The following is a 20,000-nucleotide window of genomic DNA, read 5'->3' as shown; positions in this document are numbered from 1 at the left end:
TATTTAAAGGGGTATATTATAAAAGATACACACATGTGTGTTGTGTCAAACCAGCACATTCCCTTCCAGTCCTTCCAGAAAAATGTGGAGTTTTTTTGTGATTGTTGCGGGGCAAAAATCCTCTATTATGAGGCACGTTTTCTTAAATAATGCGATGGAATATGCGGGATATTTATGCAATTTTATGCGATGAAGTTGTGGGAACTTGCAAAAACTGCGCTTTGATGAAAAAGAGAAAAAAAAGTGATCGGAAATCGGCAATTTATGCAGCGAAAGTGCGGCGTATCTGAAAAAATGCGGCCCCCGCATAAATATACGGACTTTGGCTGATTATGCGTTGAATTATGCGATCGTTTTTCTGGAGGGACTTGTTCCCTTTCGTCCTTTAGGCTACAGCTACACTACTGCTACATTCACACCTGATATACAGTACAGGCCAAAAGTATAGACAACACCTTCTCATTCAATGTGTTTCCTTTTTATTTTCATGACTATTTACATTGTAGATTCTCACTGAAGGCATCAAAACTATGAATGAACACATATGGAATTATGTACTTAACAAAAAAGTGTGAAAAACTGAAAACATGTCTTATATTTTAGATTCTTCAAAGTAGCCACCCTTTGCTTTTTTATTAATAAGGGAAAAACTTCCACTAATGAACCCTGACAAAGCACACCTGTGAAGGTAAAACCATTTCAGGTGACTACCTCATGAAGCTCATTGAGAGAACACCAAGGGTTTGCAGAGTTATCAAAAAAGCAAAGGGTGGCTACTTTGAAGAATCTAAAATATAAGACATGTTTTCAGTTATTTCACACTTTTTTGTTAAGTACATAATTCCATATGTGTTCATTCATAGTTTTGATGCCTTCAGTGAGAATCTACAATGTAAATAGTCATGAAAATAAAAAGGAAACGCATTGAATGAGAAGGTGTGTCCAAACTTTTGGCCTGTAATGTATTATAAAAGATATACACATACAAAAGGTAGACACACGCTGTGCTAGCTGAGCCTCTGTTTTGGTCCGATTATATTTCGGGTCTGATCTGGATGACAGGACGCCTCTTCTTTCTGACAGAGCTGCTTCACAATCTGGTACGACTAAGGAGACCTCCTCACCTCTAGGTTCTGGTCTAAGGAGACCTCCTCACCACTAGGTTCTGGTCTAAGGAGACCTCCTCATCACTAGGCTCTGGTCTAAGGAGACATCCTCACCACTAGGTTCTGGTCTAAGGAGACCTCCTCATCACTAGGCTCTGGTCTAAGGAGACATCCTCACCACTAGGTTCTGGTCTAAGGAGACCTCCTCACCACTAGGTTCTGGTCTAAGGAGACATCCTCACCACTAGGTTCTGGTCTAGGAACATCCTCACCACTAGGTTCTGGTTTAAGGAGACCTCCCTCACCACTAGGTTCTGGTCTAAGGAGACATCCTCACCGCTAGGTTCTGGTCTAAGGAGACATCCTCACCACTAGGTTCTGGTCTAAGGAGACCTCCTCACCACTAGGTTCTGGTCTAAGGAGACCTCCTCACCGCTAGGTTCTGGTCTAAGGAGACATCCTCACCACTAGGTTCTGGTTTAAGGAGACCTCCTCACCACTAGGTTCTGGTCTAAGGAGACCTCCTCACCACTAGGTTCTGGTCTAAGGAGACATCCTCACCACTAGGTTCTGGTCTAAGGAGACCTCCTCACCACTAGGTTCTGGTCTAAGGAGACATCCTCACCACTAGGTTCTGGTCTAAGGAGACCTCCTCACCACTAGGTTCTGGTCTAAGGAGACCTCCTCACCACTAGGTTCTGGTCTAAGGAGACATCCTCACCACTAGGCTCTGGTCTAAGGAGACATCCTCACCACTAGGTTCTGGTTTAAGGAGACCTCCTCACCACTAGGTTCTGGTCTAAGGAGACATCCTCACCACTAGGTTCTGGTCTCACCACTAGGTTCTGGTCTAAGGAGACCTCCTCACCACTAGGTTCTGGTCTAAGGAGACATCCTCACCACTAGGTTCTGGTCTAAGGAGACCTCCTCACCGCTAGGTTCTGGTCTAAGGAGACCTCCTCACCGCTAGGTTCTGGTCTAAGGAGACATCCTCACCACTAGGTTCTGGTTTAAGGAGACCTCCTCACCACTAGGTTCTGGTCTAAGGGAGACCTCCTCACCACTAGGTTCTGGTCTAAGGAGACATCCTCACCACTAGGTTCTGGTTTAAGGAGACCTCCTCACCACTAGGTTCTGGTCTAAGGAGACATCCTCACCACTAGGTTCTGGTCTAGGGAGACCTCCCTCACCACTAGGTTCTGGTCTAAGGAGACATCCTCACCACTAGGTTCTGGTCTAAGGAGACCTCCTCACCACTAGGTTCTGGTCTAAGGAGACATCCTCACCACTAGGTTCTGGTCTAAGGAGACCTCCTCACCACTAGGCTCTGGTCTAAGGAGACATCCTCACCACTAGGTTCTGGTCTAAGGAGACCTCCTCACCACTAGGTTCTGGTCTAAGGAGACCTCCTCACCGCTAGGTTCTGGTCTAAGGAGACATCCTCACCACTAGGTTCTGGTTTAAGGAGACCTCCTCACCACTAGGTTCTGGTCTAAGGAGACCTCCTCACCACTAGGTTCTGGTCTAAGGAGACATCCTCACCACTAGGTTCTGGTCTAAGGAGACCTCCTCACCACTAGGTTCTGGTCTAAGGAGACCTCCTCACCACTAGGTTCTGGTCTAAGGAGACATCCTCACCACTAGGTTCTGGTTTAAGGAGACCTCCTCACCACTAGGTTCTGGTCTAAGGAGACATCCTCACCACTAGGTTCTGGTCTAAGGAGACCTCCTCACCGCTAGGTTCTGGTCTAAGGAGACCTCCTCACCACTAGGTTCTGGTCTAAGGAGACATCCTCACCACTAGGTTCTGGTTTAAGGAGACCTCCTCACCACTAGGTTCTGGTCTAAGGAGACCTCCTCACCACTAGGTTCTGGTCTAAGGAGACATCCTCACCACTAGGTTCTGGTTTAAGGAGACCTCCTCACCACTAGGTTCTGGTCTAAGGAGACATCCTCACCACTAGGTTCTGGTCTAAGGAGACCTCCTCACCACTAGGTTCTGGTCTAAGGAGACATCCTCACCACTAGGTTCTGGTCTAAGGAGACCTCCTCACCACTAGGTTCTGGTCTAAGGAGACATCCTCACCACTAGGTTCTGGTCTAAGGAGACCTCCTCACCACTAGGCTCTGGTCTAAGGAGACATCCTCACCACTAGGTTCTGGTTTAAGGAGACCTCCTCACCACTAGGTTCTGGTCTAAGGAGACCTCCTCACCGCTAGGTTCTGGTCTAAGGAGACATCCTCACCACTAGGTTCTGGTTTAAGGAGACCTCCTCACCACTAGGTTCTGGTCTAAGGAGACCTCCTCACCACTAGGTTCTGGTCTAAGGAGACATCCTCACCACTAGGTTCTGGTCTAAGGAGACCTCCTCACCACTAGGTTCTGGTCTAAGGAGACCTCCTCACCACTAGGTTCTGGTCTAAGGAGACATCCTCACCACTAGGTTCTGGTTTAAGGAGACCTCCTCACCACTAGGTTCTGGTCTAAGGAGACATCCTCACCACTAGGTTCTGGTCTAAGGAGACCTCCTCACCACTAGGTTCTGGTCTAAGGAGACATCCTCACCACTAGGTTCTGGTCTAAGGAGACCTCCTCACCACTAGGTTCTGGTCTAAGGAGACCTCCTCACCACTAGGTTCTGGTCTAAGGAGACCTCCTCACCACTAGGTTCTGGTCTAAGGAGACCTCCTCACCACTAGGTTCTGGTCTAAGGAGACATACAGCCACACGTAGGGCTGGGCGATACGGAGAAAATCAAATATCACAAAAACATATTTCTGACAAAATACCTCGATATCGATCCCACAGCGATATCGTAGCGTTGACTAATCGGTGCTTTCACTAAATATTTACACAATGAGATTTTAGATGAATAATCATCAGTTAATGAGGATATAATGACTGAGTGGGTAAAGGTGAATAATAGTTATATAACAGTCTGGTAAGATCAGGACATGACATCACTTTACTGTAATGCAGCATTTAAAACCAGGAACAGACACTTATACTATATTATGATATTATGATATTACGATATTGATAATAATAATAATAATAAGATAGTTTTTGTCTAAAAAACGAATGAAGCCTCAACCGTGTGTGCGAGGTCCTCGCTGACCGACCGACCTGCGAGCCTTCTAGCGCGGTCCTCTGGTCGGGGATCTCACAGCTGGTCACCATGGTCTGCAGCGTCTGGGGGTCAAACAGCGAGCTCTGGTCCTCTTCCTGCAGCCCGACAGAGCCCCTCACGCTCTGGTCCTCTTCCTGCAGCCCGACAGAGCCCCTCACGCTCTGGTCCTCTTCCTGCAGCCCGACAGAGCCCCTCACGCTCCGGGACAGCTCCGAGTCCGAGTCCGTCTTCTCCAGTTTGTCCTCCAAGGACGCCACGGCAACACACTCGTATGCGGGCGGTAGGGCTGCTCGATTATGGGAAGAGAGAAGAGAATCGTAATCAGGGTTAGGGCATCGAGAACCGATTCCTACCTGGAGTTAGGGGTGGGAATCACCAGAGGCCTCACGATACGAGACCCTCACGATGCTTAGGCCTATGTCACAATACGATATTATGTTCGATTGAAGAAATTCTTAGTCGACTACCACTCATTCAATTCTATCGACTAATTGATTAGTTGATTTAATGACAAATCTGTAAATCTGAGTTCTCCAAAAGAGTCATGCAAAAGATGCATATATGAATAAGATAATCCTTTGCATATTTAACACTAGAGAACGTTAATACACAATAACCTTAATAAAGTAATCAAAGTATTTCACGGTATATCTGAGGTAAAATGTCAACCTTAATTTTGTTACAGAGATGTGCTGTACATTCTTGGTAATAAGTATTCAGCATGAAAACAGCATCAACATAAAATTAATAAGCTACGATACGAGACCCTCACGATGCTTAGGCCTATGTCACAATACGATATTATTGCGATTTTAAAGATATTGCAATATTCTGCGATATATTGCAATTTATTACCTTTTTTCCAACTTCAAATTTTTCCCCAATTTCAAATTATGTCCCCAAAAAGAAAACTTTGGCAACTTCTTATTCTTTATTTATAAAAAGGACAACACACATTAATCAGCATTTCTGTAGATGTGCCAGTGTTAGCCAGCCGGCTAATTTTCAACTGTAGTCCTTTTGGCCAGATGGTTATAGACCAGAGAAAAAGGAAAGAGCAAGACATTAGTACAGGTTAAACTATACAGACAGAAATCAACAAGACACCACACAGACAGCTAGAGCATCAGAGAAGCTATCCCTGTTAGCCATGCAGAGCCACAAGAAGCAGCAAAGCACCAGCATATCTAAACACCAAACAGCATTCACATTCAGTACAAGATATTAAGCAAGCATCATCGGCCACAAGCCATCTTCTAACACCGTTCAACCATGCAAAACAGTAACGAGCCATAACGAAATTATGGCTCGTTACTGTTCAAATGATGTCCCCAAAAGAAGACGATGTCAACATCTGTTTTATCTAAAAAGATACTTTTCTCTGTTTGTTCATCTCACTTCAGTGTTATTGCTGCAAAATCAGATTATGAAGCAGACTGACTGACCAGCACATATATAATAACAGATCCATACTTGGCGTCTGTGTATCGATACAGTATTACCACGAAAAATATCGCGATGCTATGCCCTATCGATTTTTCCCTCACCCCTACTTGGAATAGTTTCAAAAATTACGATTCCATCTGAATCGTTTCTTTATTGGAATCGTTTGGAGGATTTGGTTTCAAATCTGATCATCACTTCCAAATTTAACAAGCCTTTTTGGTCCACCGTCGGGGTGGTGTGTCAGAGCCCTAACACGATTTCTTCACTGACTTTTGGAAAGATTTTGCATTTATTGAAGTTAAAAAAAACAGCGAAAGAGTGAAACAAATCAACAGTGGAAACACCTTCATACTTTCTCCTTCAGAACACAAGACAAAATAAGAGTTTACCTGCAAAACCTAATGTGCAAAATAAATGTTTTTCTCGATGACATCGTTCATTAGGAGCCGAAACCGTAACCACGGTTAAAGCGGTCTACACATGATCTGTGAAAAAGCCGCTCTATGCTGGCCGTGCCATTGGTTTCCTACGGGGGGGAGCAGTCTAGGCCCAACTAGGCATCCGCCACACACCGAACGCTGAGCTAATGATTTCACCTTTGAGTTCGGTGCTGCTGACCAATTCCAGAAGGTTCCTGCGTTGTTCTTCGCCTCTCTGCTCTGTTCCCTACCTCACAGGTTTGCCGGTGATCACGTGTAGTCGGCTTAAGTTTTTTGTCCAAAGCGATGCGACCCGTGTTGGTGAATAGTATGAATTTTATGTAGTTAGTTAGTTTTATGTAGCCTAGAAGTCTAGACCGCCCTAGCGGCAGGACATGTAATCTGCAGCCAGGGTCGTCTAGTAACTCTCCGTTGGCTTGCGAGCTGGAAAAACCAAACTCTGGTCGGGCCAATCACATCGTGTATAGAGTGGGTGGGCGGGGCTTATGGCTGCTGCTGCTGCTGCTGGTGAACAGAGGTCTTCTGAAGACTTGGAGTTCATCTTTTCTTTGAGAAAAGAACAAAGAACGGCTCTGAAGTCATTCTTAAAAAAGGAAGATGTGTTCAGAGTTTAAAGTTTAATCTATCAGCTAGCGTTGCTCTGATTGGTTAGAGAGATATCCTATTGGTGTAGAGGGAATTTGAAAGACAACAGTTTATCCCGCCCCTCGGATTGAGCCCTGACCAACGCGGAGTTCCCAGACCCAACATCTGGATGTGGGGCTGGCTGGTCAGGCTAGGTTTTATTCGCAGCAGTTTGACAGTGACAGTGAGAGGAGAGTGGTGGTGACTCTGCACATCAGGGCTTAAATTAAAGAGGATTCATGGAGATCTCAGACTCTCTGCAGTCATGTGTAGGCGGCTTAAAACTTTGATTAATTGCACAACCCTACCGTGCGGCATGGTCCTGATCTCGTCTTCTGGGTCTCTGCCTAGCCTCAGATCCTCCTCCTCTTCCTCCTCCTCCTCCTCTGAGGAGACTGAGTGAAACTCTGCTGCTGGGGGGCCTTCCTGTCGCTCCATCTCCATCTCCATCTCCCAGACGGGCTGTCCCGTCAGTGGGACATCCTGCGAGGAGGCCTCTTCCCTGGGCAGCTGGGCTGGAGTTGCAGCCTGTTGGATCGGGCTCATGGTTGTCTGTTGTTGCTCAGAAACTTCCACATGTTGTCCCACAGCTACGGAAGAAACCCAGATGAATAAAAAAAGAGATTTTTTCAATATAGAATATAATTCTGATTAACATTTAAAAAGATCCCATATCATTACATAGACAACAGCTGCAGAAATTAATGAATTCATTGTCAACTATTAAATGAATCGCCAAAGGTTTTGATAATTGCTTAAATCAGTTTATTTTTTCATTAAAGATTATTTTTTGGGCTTTTCCGCCTTTATTTGACAGGACAGCTAGGTGAGAAAGGGGAGAGAGAGAGGGGGGGGGAAGACATGCAGGAAATCGTTACAGACTTGAACCCTGGTAGAGCGCCTGCTCTACCCACTGAACCAACCCGGCCACAGTTGGAGTAATTTTTTATGAAAACAGGTAAACTTGAGTGATGTCAGCTTGTTAAATGTGAATATTGTTCTAGTGTCTTCTCTCCTCTGGGACAGGACACTGAAGATCTTTGAGTTGGGGACAAAACGAGACATGTGAGGACGTTTATTTTGGGCTTTTTGGGGAACACTGATCCACATTTTAGAGACCAGACAACTCATCCATTCATCTAAAAGCAACAGATTAATTGACAAAGAAAGTAATCGTTACTTGCAGCCCCACATATGCTCATTTTCATACTTGTTTCATAATAGTTTAAACATGTTTTCTGGGTTTCTACTAAAACATGTTTACTAGTGACAGCCCGATTTTATCGGCCGGCCGATATATCGGGCTGATATTTGCGTTTTTTAGGCAGAATCGGAGCCGATACAGATACTGGTATCGGTATCTATACTCAAGTGAAGTGAAAAACCTTTGAATGAGTCAAAGAATAACGATTTTGCACCTTTGAACTGTTTCTGAGCATCCTTCCTTCTCCTCCTGCAGACTTCAGCTTTAGCCACGGACGCGTCTGTTTTCGCTGCACTCTCTTCTTCATCTTCATCTTCTTCTTCTTCTTCTTCGTCTCCATTCCCTCGCTCCTCGCGTTCAGAGTCGCTCGCCGCCCTGGGCGGGGAGAAAAGGTACTGCACAAACGAGTGGCGTGAGCCACACCGCCAGACGGCAGCGGTGGAGAAGTTGGGCTGGGGCTCCAGCGCTCGGAGCTGGGGCTCGTGAGGACATGAGGACGCGTGGTCCTGGTACCAACGCACCAGACTCTGCAGGCTCGACACACAACGATTCCTGCCTGGGAAACAAGTACTCAGGTCCTTTACTGCAGTAAAAGTACACACACCACACTGTACAAATACTTTGTTACAAGTAAAAGGCCTGCGTTGAAAATGTTCAATGTTCAAGTCTGTAAGTATCATCAGGAGAATGTAGTTAAAGCTATGGTGTGTAGTTTCTGTCTCCCCCATGAGGAATTGTATGTATTTATGTGTGTGTGTATGTATGTATATACAGTATCTCACAATTTCATTTAGGGTTGTACTGACTTTACTTGCCAGCAGTGTAGACATTAATGGCTGTGTGTTGAGTTATTTTGAGAGGACAGCACATTTACACTGTTATACAAGCTGGACACTTAATACTTTACATTGGAGCAAAGGGTCATTTCTTCAGTGTTGTCCCATTAAAAGATATAATGAAATATTTACTAAAATGTGAGGGGTGTACTCCCTTTTGTGAGATACTCTAAGTATGTATGTGTGTATGTGTGTGTGTGTGTGTGTGTGTGTGTGTGTGTGTGTGTGTGTGTGTGTGTATTTTGAGAAACACTGATCCACTAATCCATTCATCCAGAAAATAATCTGGAAATGAATCAACAAAGAACAGCTGGAGCCCTGATCTCCACCTGTCGACGGCACTACTCACCTTTCTTCTGTTTAACTGAGACTTCTGGAGCCCTCTTCTTCCTGGAATGCAGGAAACGGGACAATAACTGGCCAGGTAACACACGATAACACCCACAATGGAGATGGAAAACATGGCGATGAAAGCACATCTTGTCTGACAGATTAGGAGGAAAAGTCAATAACATAACAGCAGATATTTCTATAAAGACGTGTAAGGTCTGGTTAGGTATTGTTAGCTTGTATAAGAGATCTGCAATGGGGTCTGTGAGATGAATGGTTTTGGGAGATTAAGTCCACGTTGCCACATTTTTTTATCAGTTTTTGTTATTTACGGGTATAGTCGTGGTAATGAGCTGCCAATCCTTTTCTGTTATTTTACAGATTTATTTCTTAGAGTGAAGGAAATAAAGAGTTTGACTCTCAATTGTTGTTAAGAGGGGGCTGGGGGGGTTAGAGCCATAGATATAGAACAATATCTAATATAATATAATAATATGTAATATGTTCTATATCTATGGTTAGAGCCCCCTACAGCGTTACTAATAAAAAAGTAGCCTACATAAACAGTGTAATATGAACATGGTTGTGCTGTAAGTTGTGCTACTGTGTAGTCCTGTGATGTGAGAGGATTATCTCAGCGCTGTTTTAACCCTAACCTGAGGGATGACTTTTCAGATTCCTGTTACATTTATATAGTCACGGAAAGATACACACACACGCTGTCTCTTAGCAACCACGCTGTCTCTTAGCAACCACGCTGTCTCTTAGCAACCACGCTGTCTCTTAACCACCACGCTGTCTCTTAACCACGCTGTCTCTTAGCAACCACGCTGTCTCTTAACCACCACGCTGTCTCTTAATCACCACGCTGTCTCTTAACCACCACGCTGTCTCTTAATCACCACGCTGTCTCTTAACCACCACGCTGTCTCTTAACCACCACGCTGTCTCTTAATCACCACGCTGTCTCTTAACCACCACGCTGTCTCTTAACCACCACGCTGTCTCTTAGCAACCACGCTGTCTCTTAACCACCACGCTGTCTCTTAATCACCACGCTGTCTCTTAACCACCACGCTGTCTCTTAATCACCACGCTGTCTCTTAACCACCACGCTGTCTCTTAACCACCACGCTGTCTCTTAACCACCACGCTGTCTCTTAATCACCACGCTGTCTCTTAACCACCACGCTGTCTCTTAATCACCACGCTGCCTCTTAACCACCACGCTGTCTCTTAATCACCACGCTGTCTCTTAACCACCACGCTGTCTCTTAACCACCACGCTGTCTCTTAACCACCACGCTGTCTCTTATCCACCACGCTGTCTCTTAACAACCACGCTGTCTCTTAATCACCACGCTGTCTCTTAGCAACCACGCTGTCTCTTAGCCACCACGCTGTCTCTTAACCACCACGCTGTCTCTTAATCACCACGCTGTCTCTTAGCCACCACGCTGTCTCTTAGCAACCACGCTGTCTCTTAGCAACCACGCTGTCTCTTAACCACCACGCTGTCTCTTAATCACCACGCTGTCTCTTAACCACCACGCTGTCTCTTAATCACCACGCTGTCTCTTAACCACCACGCTGTCTCTTAATCACCACGCTGTCTCTTAACCACCACGCTGTCTCTTAACCACCACGCTGTCTCTTAACCACCACGCTGTCTCTTATCCACCACGCTGTCTCTTAACAACCACGCTGTCTCTTAATCACCACGCTGTCTCTTAGCAACCACGCTGTCTCTTAGCCACCACGCTGTCTCTTAACCACCACGCTGTCTCTTAATCACCACGCTGTCTCTTAGCAACCACGCTGTCTCTTAGCAACCACGCTGTCTCTTAACCACCACGCTGTCTCTTAACCACCACGCTGTCTCTTAACCACCACGCTGTCTCTTAACCACCACGCTGTCTCTTAACCACCACGCTGTCTCTTAACCACGCTGTCTCTTAACCACGCTGTCTCTTAATCACCACGCTGTCTCTTAGCAACTACGCTGTCTCTTAACCACCACGCTGTCTCTTAACCACCACGCTGTCTCTTAACCACCACGCTGTCTCTTAACCACCACGCTGTCTCTTAACCACCACGCTGTCTCTTAACCACCACGCTGTCTCTTAACCACCACGCTGTCTCTTAACCACCACGCTGTCTCTTAATCACCACGCTGTCTCTTAACCACCACGCTGTCTCTTAGCAACCACGCTGTCTCTTAACCACCACGCTGTCTCTTAACCACGCTGTCTCTTAACCACCACGCTGTCTCTTAACCACCACGCTTGTCTCTTAACCACCACGCTTTCTCTTAACCACCACGCTGTCTCTAACCACCACGCTGTCTCTTAACCACCACGCTGTCTTCTTAATCACATACCACCGCTGTCTCTTAACCACCACGCTGTCTCTTTAATCACCACGCTGTCTCTTAATCACCACCTGTCCTTAATCACCACGCTGTCTCTTAACCACCACGCTGTCTCTTAGCAACTACGCTTCTCTTAACCACCACACGCTGTCTCTTAAATCCACCACTGTCTCTTAACCACCACGCTGTCTCTTAACCACCACGCTGTCTCTTTAACCACCACGCTTGCCCTTAGCCACCACGCTGTCTCTTAATCACCACGCTGTCTCTTAACCACCACGCTGTCTCTTAGCCACCACGCTGTCTCTTAACCACCACGCTGTCTCTTAACCACCACGCTGTCTCTTAATCACCACGCCTGTCTCTTTAACCACGCTGTCTCTTAACCACCACGCTGTCTCTTAATCACCACGCCTGTCTCTTTAACCACCACGCTGTCTCTTAACCACCACGCTGTCTCTTAACCACCACGCTGTCTCTTAGCCACCACGCTGTCTCTAATCACCACGCTTGTCTTAATCACCACGCTGTCTCTTAATCACCACGCTGTCTCTTAACCACCACGCTGTCTCTTAATCACCACGCTGTCTCTTAACCACCACGCTGTCTCTTAATCACCACGCTGTCTCTTAATCACCACGCTGTTCCTTAATCACCACGCTGTCCCCACCTGTTTAATTACGACCTTAACTACTATAACGACCTTAACACTTACTATAAATGAACTCATTAAGAGCTTAATCCAACATGGCGACACAAGATAAGAAAACATGAATATATTGGGGAGCCAATACATCATTACGAGTACTCACTATGAAATACCCATTTCATTGAGTGAGCCTTTTAATACATTTATTGCGATCTTTTAATCACTTATTAAAGCGGACCATTGATTAAGTGAGCCTGGACGAAATAGGAGTTTAATTAGTATATATGAGGGGAGAAAATGAGATTAGATATGAAAGGAAAGAGATAAGAGTGAATAGGAAGTGACGATAGTGAGGGACGAAGAAATATGAGTGATAGAAATGGAAACAGGAATGGTGAATGAATGGATAAAGAGGAAGGGGATGGAGGATGACAGGAATGGACAGGAAGGAAATGGAGAAGAAGTGGAAGGAGAGGAAAGAAGGGGAAGGAGGGGAAGGAGAGAAGGAATGAGAAGAAAGGAAAGGGAGGATATGGAAGGAAGGAAGGGAAAGGTGAGGAAGGAGAGGAAATGACAAGACAGAAGGAAATGGAGAAGGAGGTGGAGGAGTGGACGAGGAAGGATGATGAGGGAGGAGAAGGAAGGGAGAGTGGTGGAGGAAGAAAGAGTGGATAGGAAGAGAGTGGGGAGAAGAGGAGGAAGAGGAAGGAAAGAAGAGGAAGGAGAGGATGATGGAGGAAGGATGAGGAGGAAAGGAGAAATGGAAGAGGTGAAGGAAAAGTGGAAGAGAGAATGAGATATAAGAGAAGGAGAGGAGAGGAAAGGAGAATGGAGAGTGGAAGAGGAGGATGTGGAGGAGGAATGGAGGTGGAAGAAAGAGGAAGGAAGAGGAAGGAGAAGGAAGATGATGGGAGAGAGGAGGAGGAATGGAGATGGTGGATAGGGGGGTGGGAAGGGGTGGAGAGGGGGAAGGGGAAGAGGGGAGGGGAAGGAGGGGGAAGGAGGAAGAAGGAAGGAGGAGAGAGGAGGAAGGAAGGAGTGGAGGTGGAGGGAGGAGGAAGGAGGGGAGGGATGGGAGGGAGGGAGGGGAGGAGTGGTGGAGGATGGAGGAGAGGAAAGAAGAGGATGAGAGGAGGAGAGGGAGGATGGAGGAAGAGAAAGGAGAGGATGGAGGAGGTGGAAGGAAGGTGGGGGGGGGGGAGGGGGAAAAGAAAAATATTGGGTTGAAGATGGAAAAGAATGATAAGAAAAGGAGAAGAAAGAAGAATAAAAAGAAGGAAAGGGAAATAGAGGGGAGAGTGAAAAAGAGATGGAATGAGTGAGATGAAAGGGGGGGAGAAAAGGGAGGGAAAGGGAAGAGGTAAGGAATGAAGGAAATGAAGAATGAGGATGGAGGGATGAGAAGGAAGAAAGGAGTGATGGAGAGGAGGAATGGGGAAGGAGAGGAGAGGAGGAGAAGAATGGAGGAGAAGGAGGAAAGAGGAGGAATGGACAGAGGAGGATGAAGGAATGGACGGAGGAAAGGAAGAGGAGGAAGAGGAAGGAAGGAAAAGAGGAGAGGGAGTGATGGAGGAATGGAATGGAAGGGAGAGAGGAGTGGAGAGGAGGAAGTGGATGGAAGGAGGAGTGGACGAGAAGTGGAAGGAAAGGAAGAGGAGGAGGAGGAATGGAGGATGGAGGAGAGGAGGAAGGAAGGAAGGATGGAGGAAGGAGGAGGGATGAGTAGGAATGGAGGAGGAATGGAGGAAAGATAAGGAGGAATGGATGAGGAGATGGAGAAAGTGGACAGGAGGAAAGGAGGAAGAGGAAAGGGGAGTGGAGGAGGAGGAATGGAATGGAGGAAGGATGAGGAAAGGAGGAGTGGATGGAAGGAAGAGTGGAAGAGGAGTGGAGTGGATGAGGAGTGAGGAGGATGGAGAGGGAGGTGGATGAGGGAAGGAAGGGAAGAGTGGGAGGAAGGAGAAGAGGAATGGAGGAGGAGGAGGAAGGAGGAGAGAAAGGAATGGAGAGGAGGAGAGGAGGATGGACAGAGGATGGTGAAGAAGATGGGGGGGGGAGGAGAGGAGAAAGATGAGTGAAGGAATGGGGGAGGAGAGTGGGGAGGAAGGAGGAATGGAGGAAGAAGTGGGGGAAGAGGAATGGGGAGGAAGAGGAGGGAAGAGAAGAGTGGAGGGGGGGAGAGAGGGAGGAGGGAGGGGGAAGGAGGGGGGGGGGAAGGAGGGAGAGGGGGGGGGGGGGGGGGGGGGGAGGGGGGGGGTGAGGTGGGGGAACCATTCACTTACCCATTACGTACTAAACGCTGTCTCTAACCACCACGCTGTCTTAATCACCACGCTGTCTCTTAACCACCACGCTGTTCTTAATCACCACGCTGTCTCTTAACCACCACGCTGTCTCTTAATCACCACGCTGTCTCTAATCCACCACGCTGTCTCTAATCACACACGCTGTCTCTTAATCACCACGCTTGTCTCTTAACCACCACGCTGTCTCTTAATCACCACGCTGTTCTCTTAACCACCACGCTGTCTCTTAACCACCACGCTGTTCTTAACCACCACGCTGTTCTAACCACGCTGTTCTTAACCACGCTGTCTCTTAACCACCACGCTGTCTCTTAATCACCACGCTGTCTCTTAACCACCACGCTGTCTCTTAACCACCACGCTGTCTCTTAACCACGCTGTCTCTTAATCACCACGCTGTCTCTTAATCACCACGCTGTCTCTTAATCACCACGCTGTCTCTTAACCACCACGCTGTCTCTTAATCACCACGCTGTCTCTTAACCACCACGCTGTCTCTTAACCACCACGCTGTCTCTTAATCACCACGCTGTCTCTTAACCACCACGCTGTCTCTTAACCACCACGCTGTCTCTTAACCACCACGCTGTCTCTTAACCACCACGCTGTCTCTTAATCACCACGCTGTCTCTTAACCACCACGCTGTCTCTTAACCACCACGCTGTCTCTTAACCACCACGCTGTCTCTTAACCACCACGCTGCTCCTTAGCCACCACGCTGTCTCTTAACCACCACGCTTTCTCTTAATCACCACGCTGTCTCTTAACCACCACGCTGTCTCTTAATCACCACGCTGTCTCTTAACCACCACGCTGTCTCTTAATCACCACGCTGTCTCTTAACCACCACGCTGTCTCTTAACCACACGCTGCCTCTTAATCACCACGCTGTCTCTTAATCACCACGCTGTCTCTTAACCACCACGCTGTCTCTTAATCACCACGCTGTCTCTTAACCACCACGCTGTCTCTTAATCACCACGCTGTCTCTTAATCACCACGCTGTCTCTTAACCACCACGCTGTCTCTTAATCACCACGCTGTCTCTTAATCACCACGCTGTCTCTTAATCACCACGCTGTCTCTTAACCACCACGCTGTCTCTTAACCACCACGCTGTCTCTTAATCACCACGCTGTCTCTTAACCCACCACGTTTGCCTCTAACCACCACGCTGTTCTTAATCACCACGCTGTTTCTTAACCACGCTGTCTCTTAATCACCACGCTGTCTCTTAACCAATTACGCTGTCTCTTAATCACCACGTCTCTTAATCACCACGCTGTCTCTTAATCACCACGCTGTCTCTTAACCACGCTGTCTCTTAATCACCACGCTGTCTCTTAATCACCACGCTGTCTCTTAACCACCACGCTGTCTCTTAACCACGCTGTCTCTTAACCACGCTGTCTCTTAACCACCGCTGTCTCTTAACCACAACTGGCATCTTTTTTCTTTGCTATTTTTCTCAGCGTTATTCATCAACTAATTCTGGTTGTCAATGGACATCCAGATTATAGCCAGCGTAGGCTATTCTCAACTAGTTCTGGCTGTTAGTGGACGTCTGGATTATGGCCAGAGGACATCATTCCCCAGCGTTCTTCATCAACTAGTTCTGTCTGTTAGTGGACGTTGAAATCATGGCCTGGACGCGCAGATGGACGGACAGACGGAGGGATTTCAACCTGTTTACGGTCCACAGACGTTGCTTGCTCAGTGGCTGCTAGAATGTGCAAGAAGAAGACTTTTAAAATTTAAAATTGGTAGAAGAGGCCACTTCATTTGAGAGGAAATGCAATCGATTCATGTGGGGATAATTCTAAAGGAGCTGTGGAGAATGGGATTTCCAGCCTCATGTACAACCAGAATCCAGCTCTGAACGCACATCAGGTTTATCTACATCCCATCATTACTAGTCAAACACTTGTACATTTTTGCTCCCCAACTTGCACATTAAGTTTACCTACATCTATTTAAACAGTTGTACATTTTATTTCCAAATTGTATATATTTTAAATATTGCTCGTGTAGTATTCAGTTATTATTTCATGTATATAGTTTCCTATTAATTAATGTATACTCTGTATGTGTGCAGTGTGTCTGATACTTTGAGGCTGCAACACCGTTATTTCCCATTTTTTGGGATGAATACAAATCTATCCATCTATCTATCCATCTATCTATCTATCTATCCATCTATCCATCTATCTATCCATCTATCCATCTATCCATCTATCTATCTATCTATCCATCTATCTATCTATCTATCTATCTATCCATCTATCCATCTATCCATCTATCCATCTATCTATCCATCTATCTATCTATCCATCCATCCATCTATCTATCTATCTATCTATCTATCTATCTATCTATCTATCTATCTATCTATCTCTATCCATCTATCTATCTATCTATCTATCTATCTATCTATCTATCTATCTATCTATCCATCTATCTATCTATCTATCCATCTATCCATCTATCTATCCATCTATCCATCTATCTATCTATCCATCTATCCATCTATCCATCTATCTATCTATCCATCCATCCATCACTCACTGGGTGGAATACTGAAGGGTATAGTCCTGGTAATGAGCTGCCAATACTTTTCTGTTATTTTACAGATTTATTTCTTAGAGTAAGGAAATAAAGAGTTTGACTCTCAAGTGTTTCTGGGGGAGAAGCCCTTCTTGCACATTATAATGGGGGGGGCCTCTGGGGGTTATAATGTGCAAGAAGAAGAGAGTTTTCTAAAGGAGCTGTGGAGAATGTGATTTCCAGCCTAACGTCCAACCAGAAGCCCAGCACAGCTCTCCCTGGGCGGGACACTGAAGGTTAACATCGGAGCCCAACCTCCGGCCCTGGGGGAGACACCCCCCAGCACTGCTTACCCGCAGAACTCCTGCTGGTACCTCTCTCCGTAGGTGGAGTTGAGCAGGATCAGGTACTCTGCCAGTCCGGCATCACTGAGACCGGTCCTCCGGCGGACCTCGCTCCACAGCTTGTGCGCCTCTCCCAGGTACACGCGCCTCACGTCGTACTTCTTCCGGGACTCCAGTCGCCTCTGGGCCCGGTCGGAGTCTGTGAGCCTGGGTCTCCCTCTGCAGCGCCGCAACCCTCCTCCTCCTCCTCCGTCCCGGTCCCGGTCCCGGTCCCCGGCCGGGTCAGCGGCCAGCGGAGCCTCCAGCTCGGCCAGGCTAAGCGCCATCTTTGTTGTTGCCCGGCATCCAAGGAAGTTTGAATGGAGGTTGTCAACCAGCTTTTTGGAGCATTACCGCCCCCATCTGGCCTGGAGGGGGGATCAACAGGTCGACCTACACCTTCTTAAATCCTTATAATAACCCAGGGCCAGTTGTTCTAAACATCCACGTCCATTGAGCCCTCATCTGAGCCACAACAAATAAAAACAAATATACGTTAACAAATATATTGTGGATATTTTGAAAACGTCTTAAAGACAAAACAAAAGGCTAAATGTCCAATAGTTAACAAAATAAAGACTGTTCAGGGTTCTTCATCTGAGGAGGGGAGACCAGCATCTCCACGCCCTGCTTTCAGGAGGCGGATCTGAAGTCTGGCTCTGGTTTGGTCAGCTTGAAGAGTTCCTCTGGCAGGACGATCTGTGCTTCTGCTCTTTCACTTTCTCCTTTAGACATGGGGACAAGATCATTTCTATTTTTATTTTATTTTTACTTTACTATACTGAATAGCTTACTTGGTAGCCTATGTCTACTTTATTTATCACTGTTACAACGGTTACACCAGTCAAGTGCAAAATATAAATAAAAGTATATACACTAAATGATACAAATGTATTATAATTGATAAGTTTTACTACATTTTCTTCCTGGAATCCACCTTGAAATCCTACCCCCCTGTTGGATCAGGATAATCCTGTTTTTTTGGATCAAAGTTATCCAAATCCTACGGACAAGTTTTGAACAACACAAACTGAAGGTTTGCTCCAGATTAAAACTGTAATCTAATCGGATTTCAGATTCCTTCTTTCCCTTTTGAACAACCCATTTTCAAGATTTGATCCAATCCGATAACCAAAATCCGATCAGCTTACCTTTGAACAACTGGCCCCCCAGTTATCTTCAAAAAATTAAATAAAAAATTAAACCAAATTTCACCAGATCCTTTCTGCAGTATATCATGTACATTTAATGTCATCTGGTTTTCACCAAGTTGTGAAATCAATCTCTGTCTGGCTGGACGGTATTTAGGACAACACATGATTACATGCTCTATGGTCTCTTGACTATTGCAATATTCACACATCCCATCAACGTGCGTTTTCATTATAAATAATGTTCCATTTACTCCTGTATGTCCTAGCCTCATTCTGGACACCACATCTTCTTCTAGCTTACTTCTGTAGGTACTCCTGTTCTTCCCCACTGTTCCTTGAGTTCTATACAGGGGTCTCCCACACTCTTCATTAGCCCACAAAAACTGCCATTTTGCATTTGTTTTAGCTTTAATTATACTATCCAAGGAAGTTGTCAGACTTCTCCGGTAGTAGTACTAATTTTTATTATTATTTTTTATTTATTTTTAATTTAATTTAATTTATTTTTTATTTTTTATTTTTTATTTTTTATTTTTTATTTATTTTTTATTGCAGAATACATTTGTTACAATTTGTCAAAAAAAGGAAATTGAACTTGTAGTACACAAATCATTTTGTTACGGATCATGTTTTCATAAAGAATAAAAAAATAAATAAAAAAGTAAAGAAATAAATAATACATATCAGTCAATCGATAGACAGATGAAATAAAATATATAACAAGTAGTCAGTAAACAATTATAAACAACAAAAGTACATACATATACATGTATCAGACAGTAAATATCAGTTAAATTAATTATAAAGTTAAATCAGATAAGCATTGCAAACATTTTGATGCTGATTTACCCTCTAATCCAGAAATACAATCTATATATAATTTTTAAATCAAGTTTAAAAACATTGAAAAGGGGTTTGTTTTTCATAAACTTCAATTTATGAATAAAGAATTTTCCAAGCAAAATTATTAAGTTGAGGTACTAATACAGACGCCGTTTTTTATTGTATTTTATTTTTTAACATTTTATTTAAACATAGTAAGTTATGAGGATTTTTAGCTATGCATTACAAATATGTGACAGAACAGTAATTTATAACAGTAAGTTATTTTTAAGAAAATATAGACATTTTTAGACATATCTTTGCATGTATTTTATGCGTTAATTCTTGACACAGCTAACAGAAAGCACTACGGACTCCGTTTCTGGTTGTCTTTCCACACACCACACAGGTTTGTTATGTCTGTCAAAATCATAGACTGTTAATATTAATTCATATGGTCAAAAAATACAACAAAATAAATCAAAATACTCGGGGAACCGCAGCGGAACGGTACAGCAAACAAAGCGGTTTCCACACGGACCGCAACAGCACGGACACCAGTGTGCCAAATGTAAACAGACGCGGGAAACTTCAGCGTAACTATCAGCATCAGCCCACATTACTACAGAACAGAGATATCATATATATATATA

At 45.2% G+C, this 20,000-nt stretch overlaps 2 protein-coding genes across 4 annotated transcripts in view; one reads left to right on the top strand and one right to left on the bottom strand.

The window, feature by feature from the left end:
- Positions 1-17,706, bottom strand: part of znf653 (zinc finger protein 653) — a 28,191-nt gene extending 10,485 nt beyond the window's left edge. The window contains exons 1-6 of one of the 2 annotated variants that reach the window (XM_039825772.1): positions 17,342-17,706; positions 9,137-9,177; positions 8,166-8,507; positions 7,056-7,337; positions 4,411-4,523; positions 4,234-4,371 (exon numbers count right to left, since the gene is read on the bottom strand). In XM_039825772.1, the coding sequence (XP_039681706.1) occupies positions 4,234-4,371; positions 4,411-4,523; positions 7,056-7,337; positions 8,166-8,507; positions 9,137-9,177; positions 17,342-17,658 (1,233 nt within the window). In that variant the 5' untranslated portion in view covers positions 17,659-17,706. Of the gene's footprint in view, positions 1-4,233; positions 4,524-7,055; positions 7,338-8,165; positions 8,508-9,136; positions 9,178-17,341 lie in introns of both variants that reach the window. The other variant, XM_039825771.1, reaches the window with a different exon arrangement.
- A 2,186-nt stretch (positions 17,707-19,892) lies between these two features.
- The window catches only part of swsap1 (SWIM-type zinc finger 7 associated protein 1), a 6,420-nt gene continuing 6,312 nt past the window's right edge, over positions 19,893-20,000 (top strand). For both annotated transcript variants that reach the window (XM_039823727.1, XM_039823726.1), the window contains exon 1: positions 19,893-20,000. This exon is cut by the window's right edge. The gene's annotated coding sequence lies outside the window, so the exon portion shown is untranslated.

Source organism: Perca fluviatilis, chromosome 15 (assembly GCF_010015445.1).
Source record: "Perca fluviatilis chromosome 15, GENO_Pfluv_1.0, whole genome shotgun sequence".
Classification (NCBI taxonomy): Eukaryota; Metazoa; Chordata; class Actinopteri; order Perciformes; family Percidae; genus Perca; species Perca fluviatilis.
This window is presented reverse-complemented; position numbering and strand designations above follow the sequence as displayed.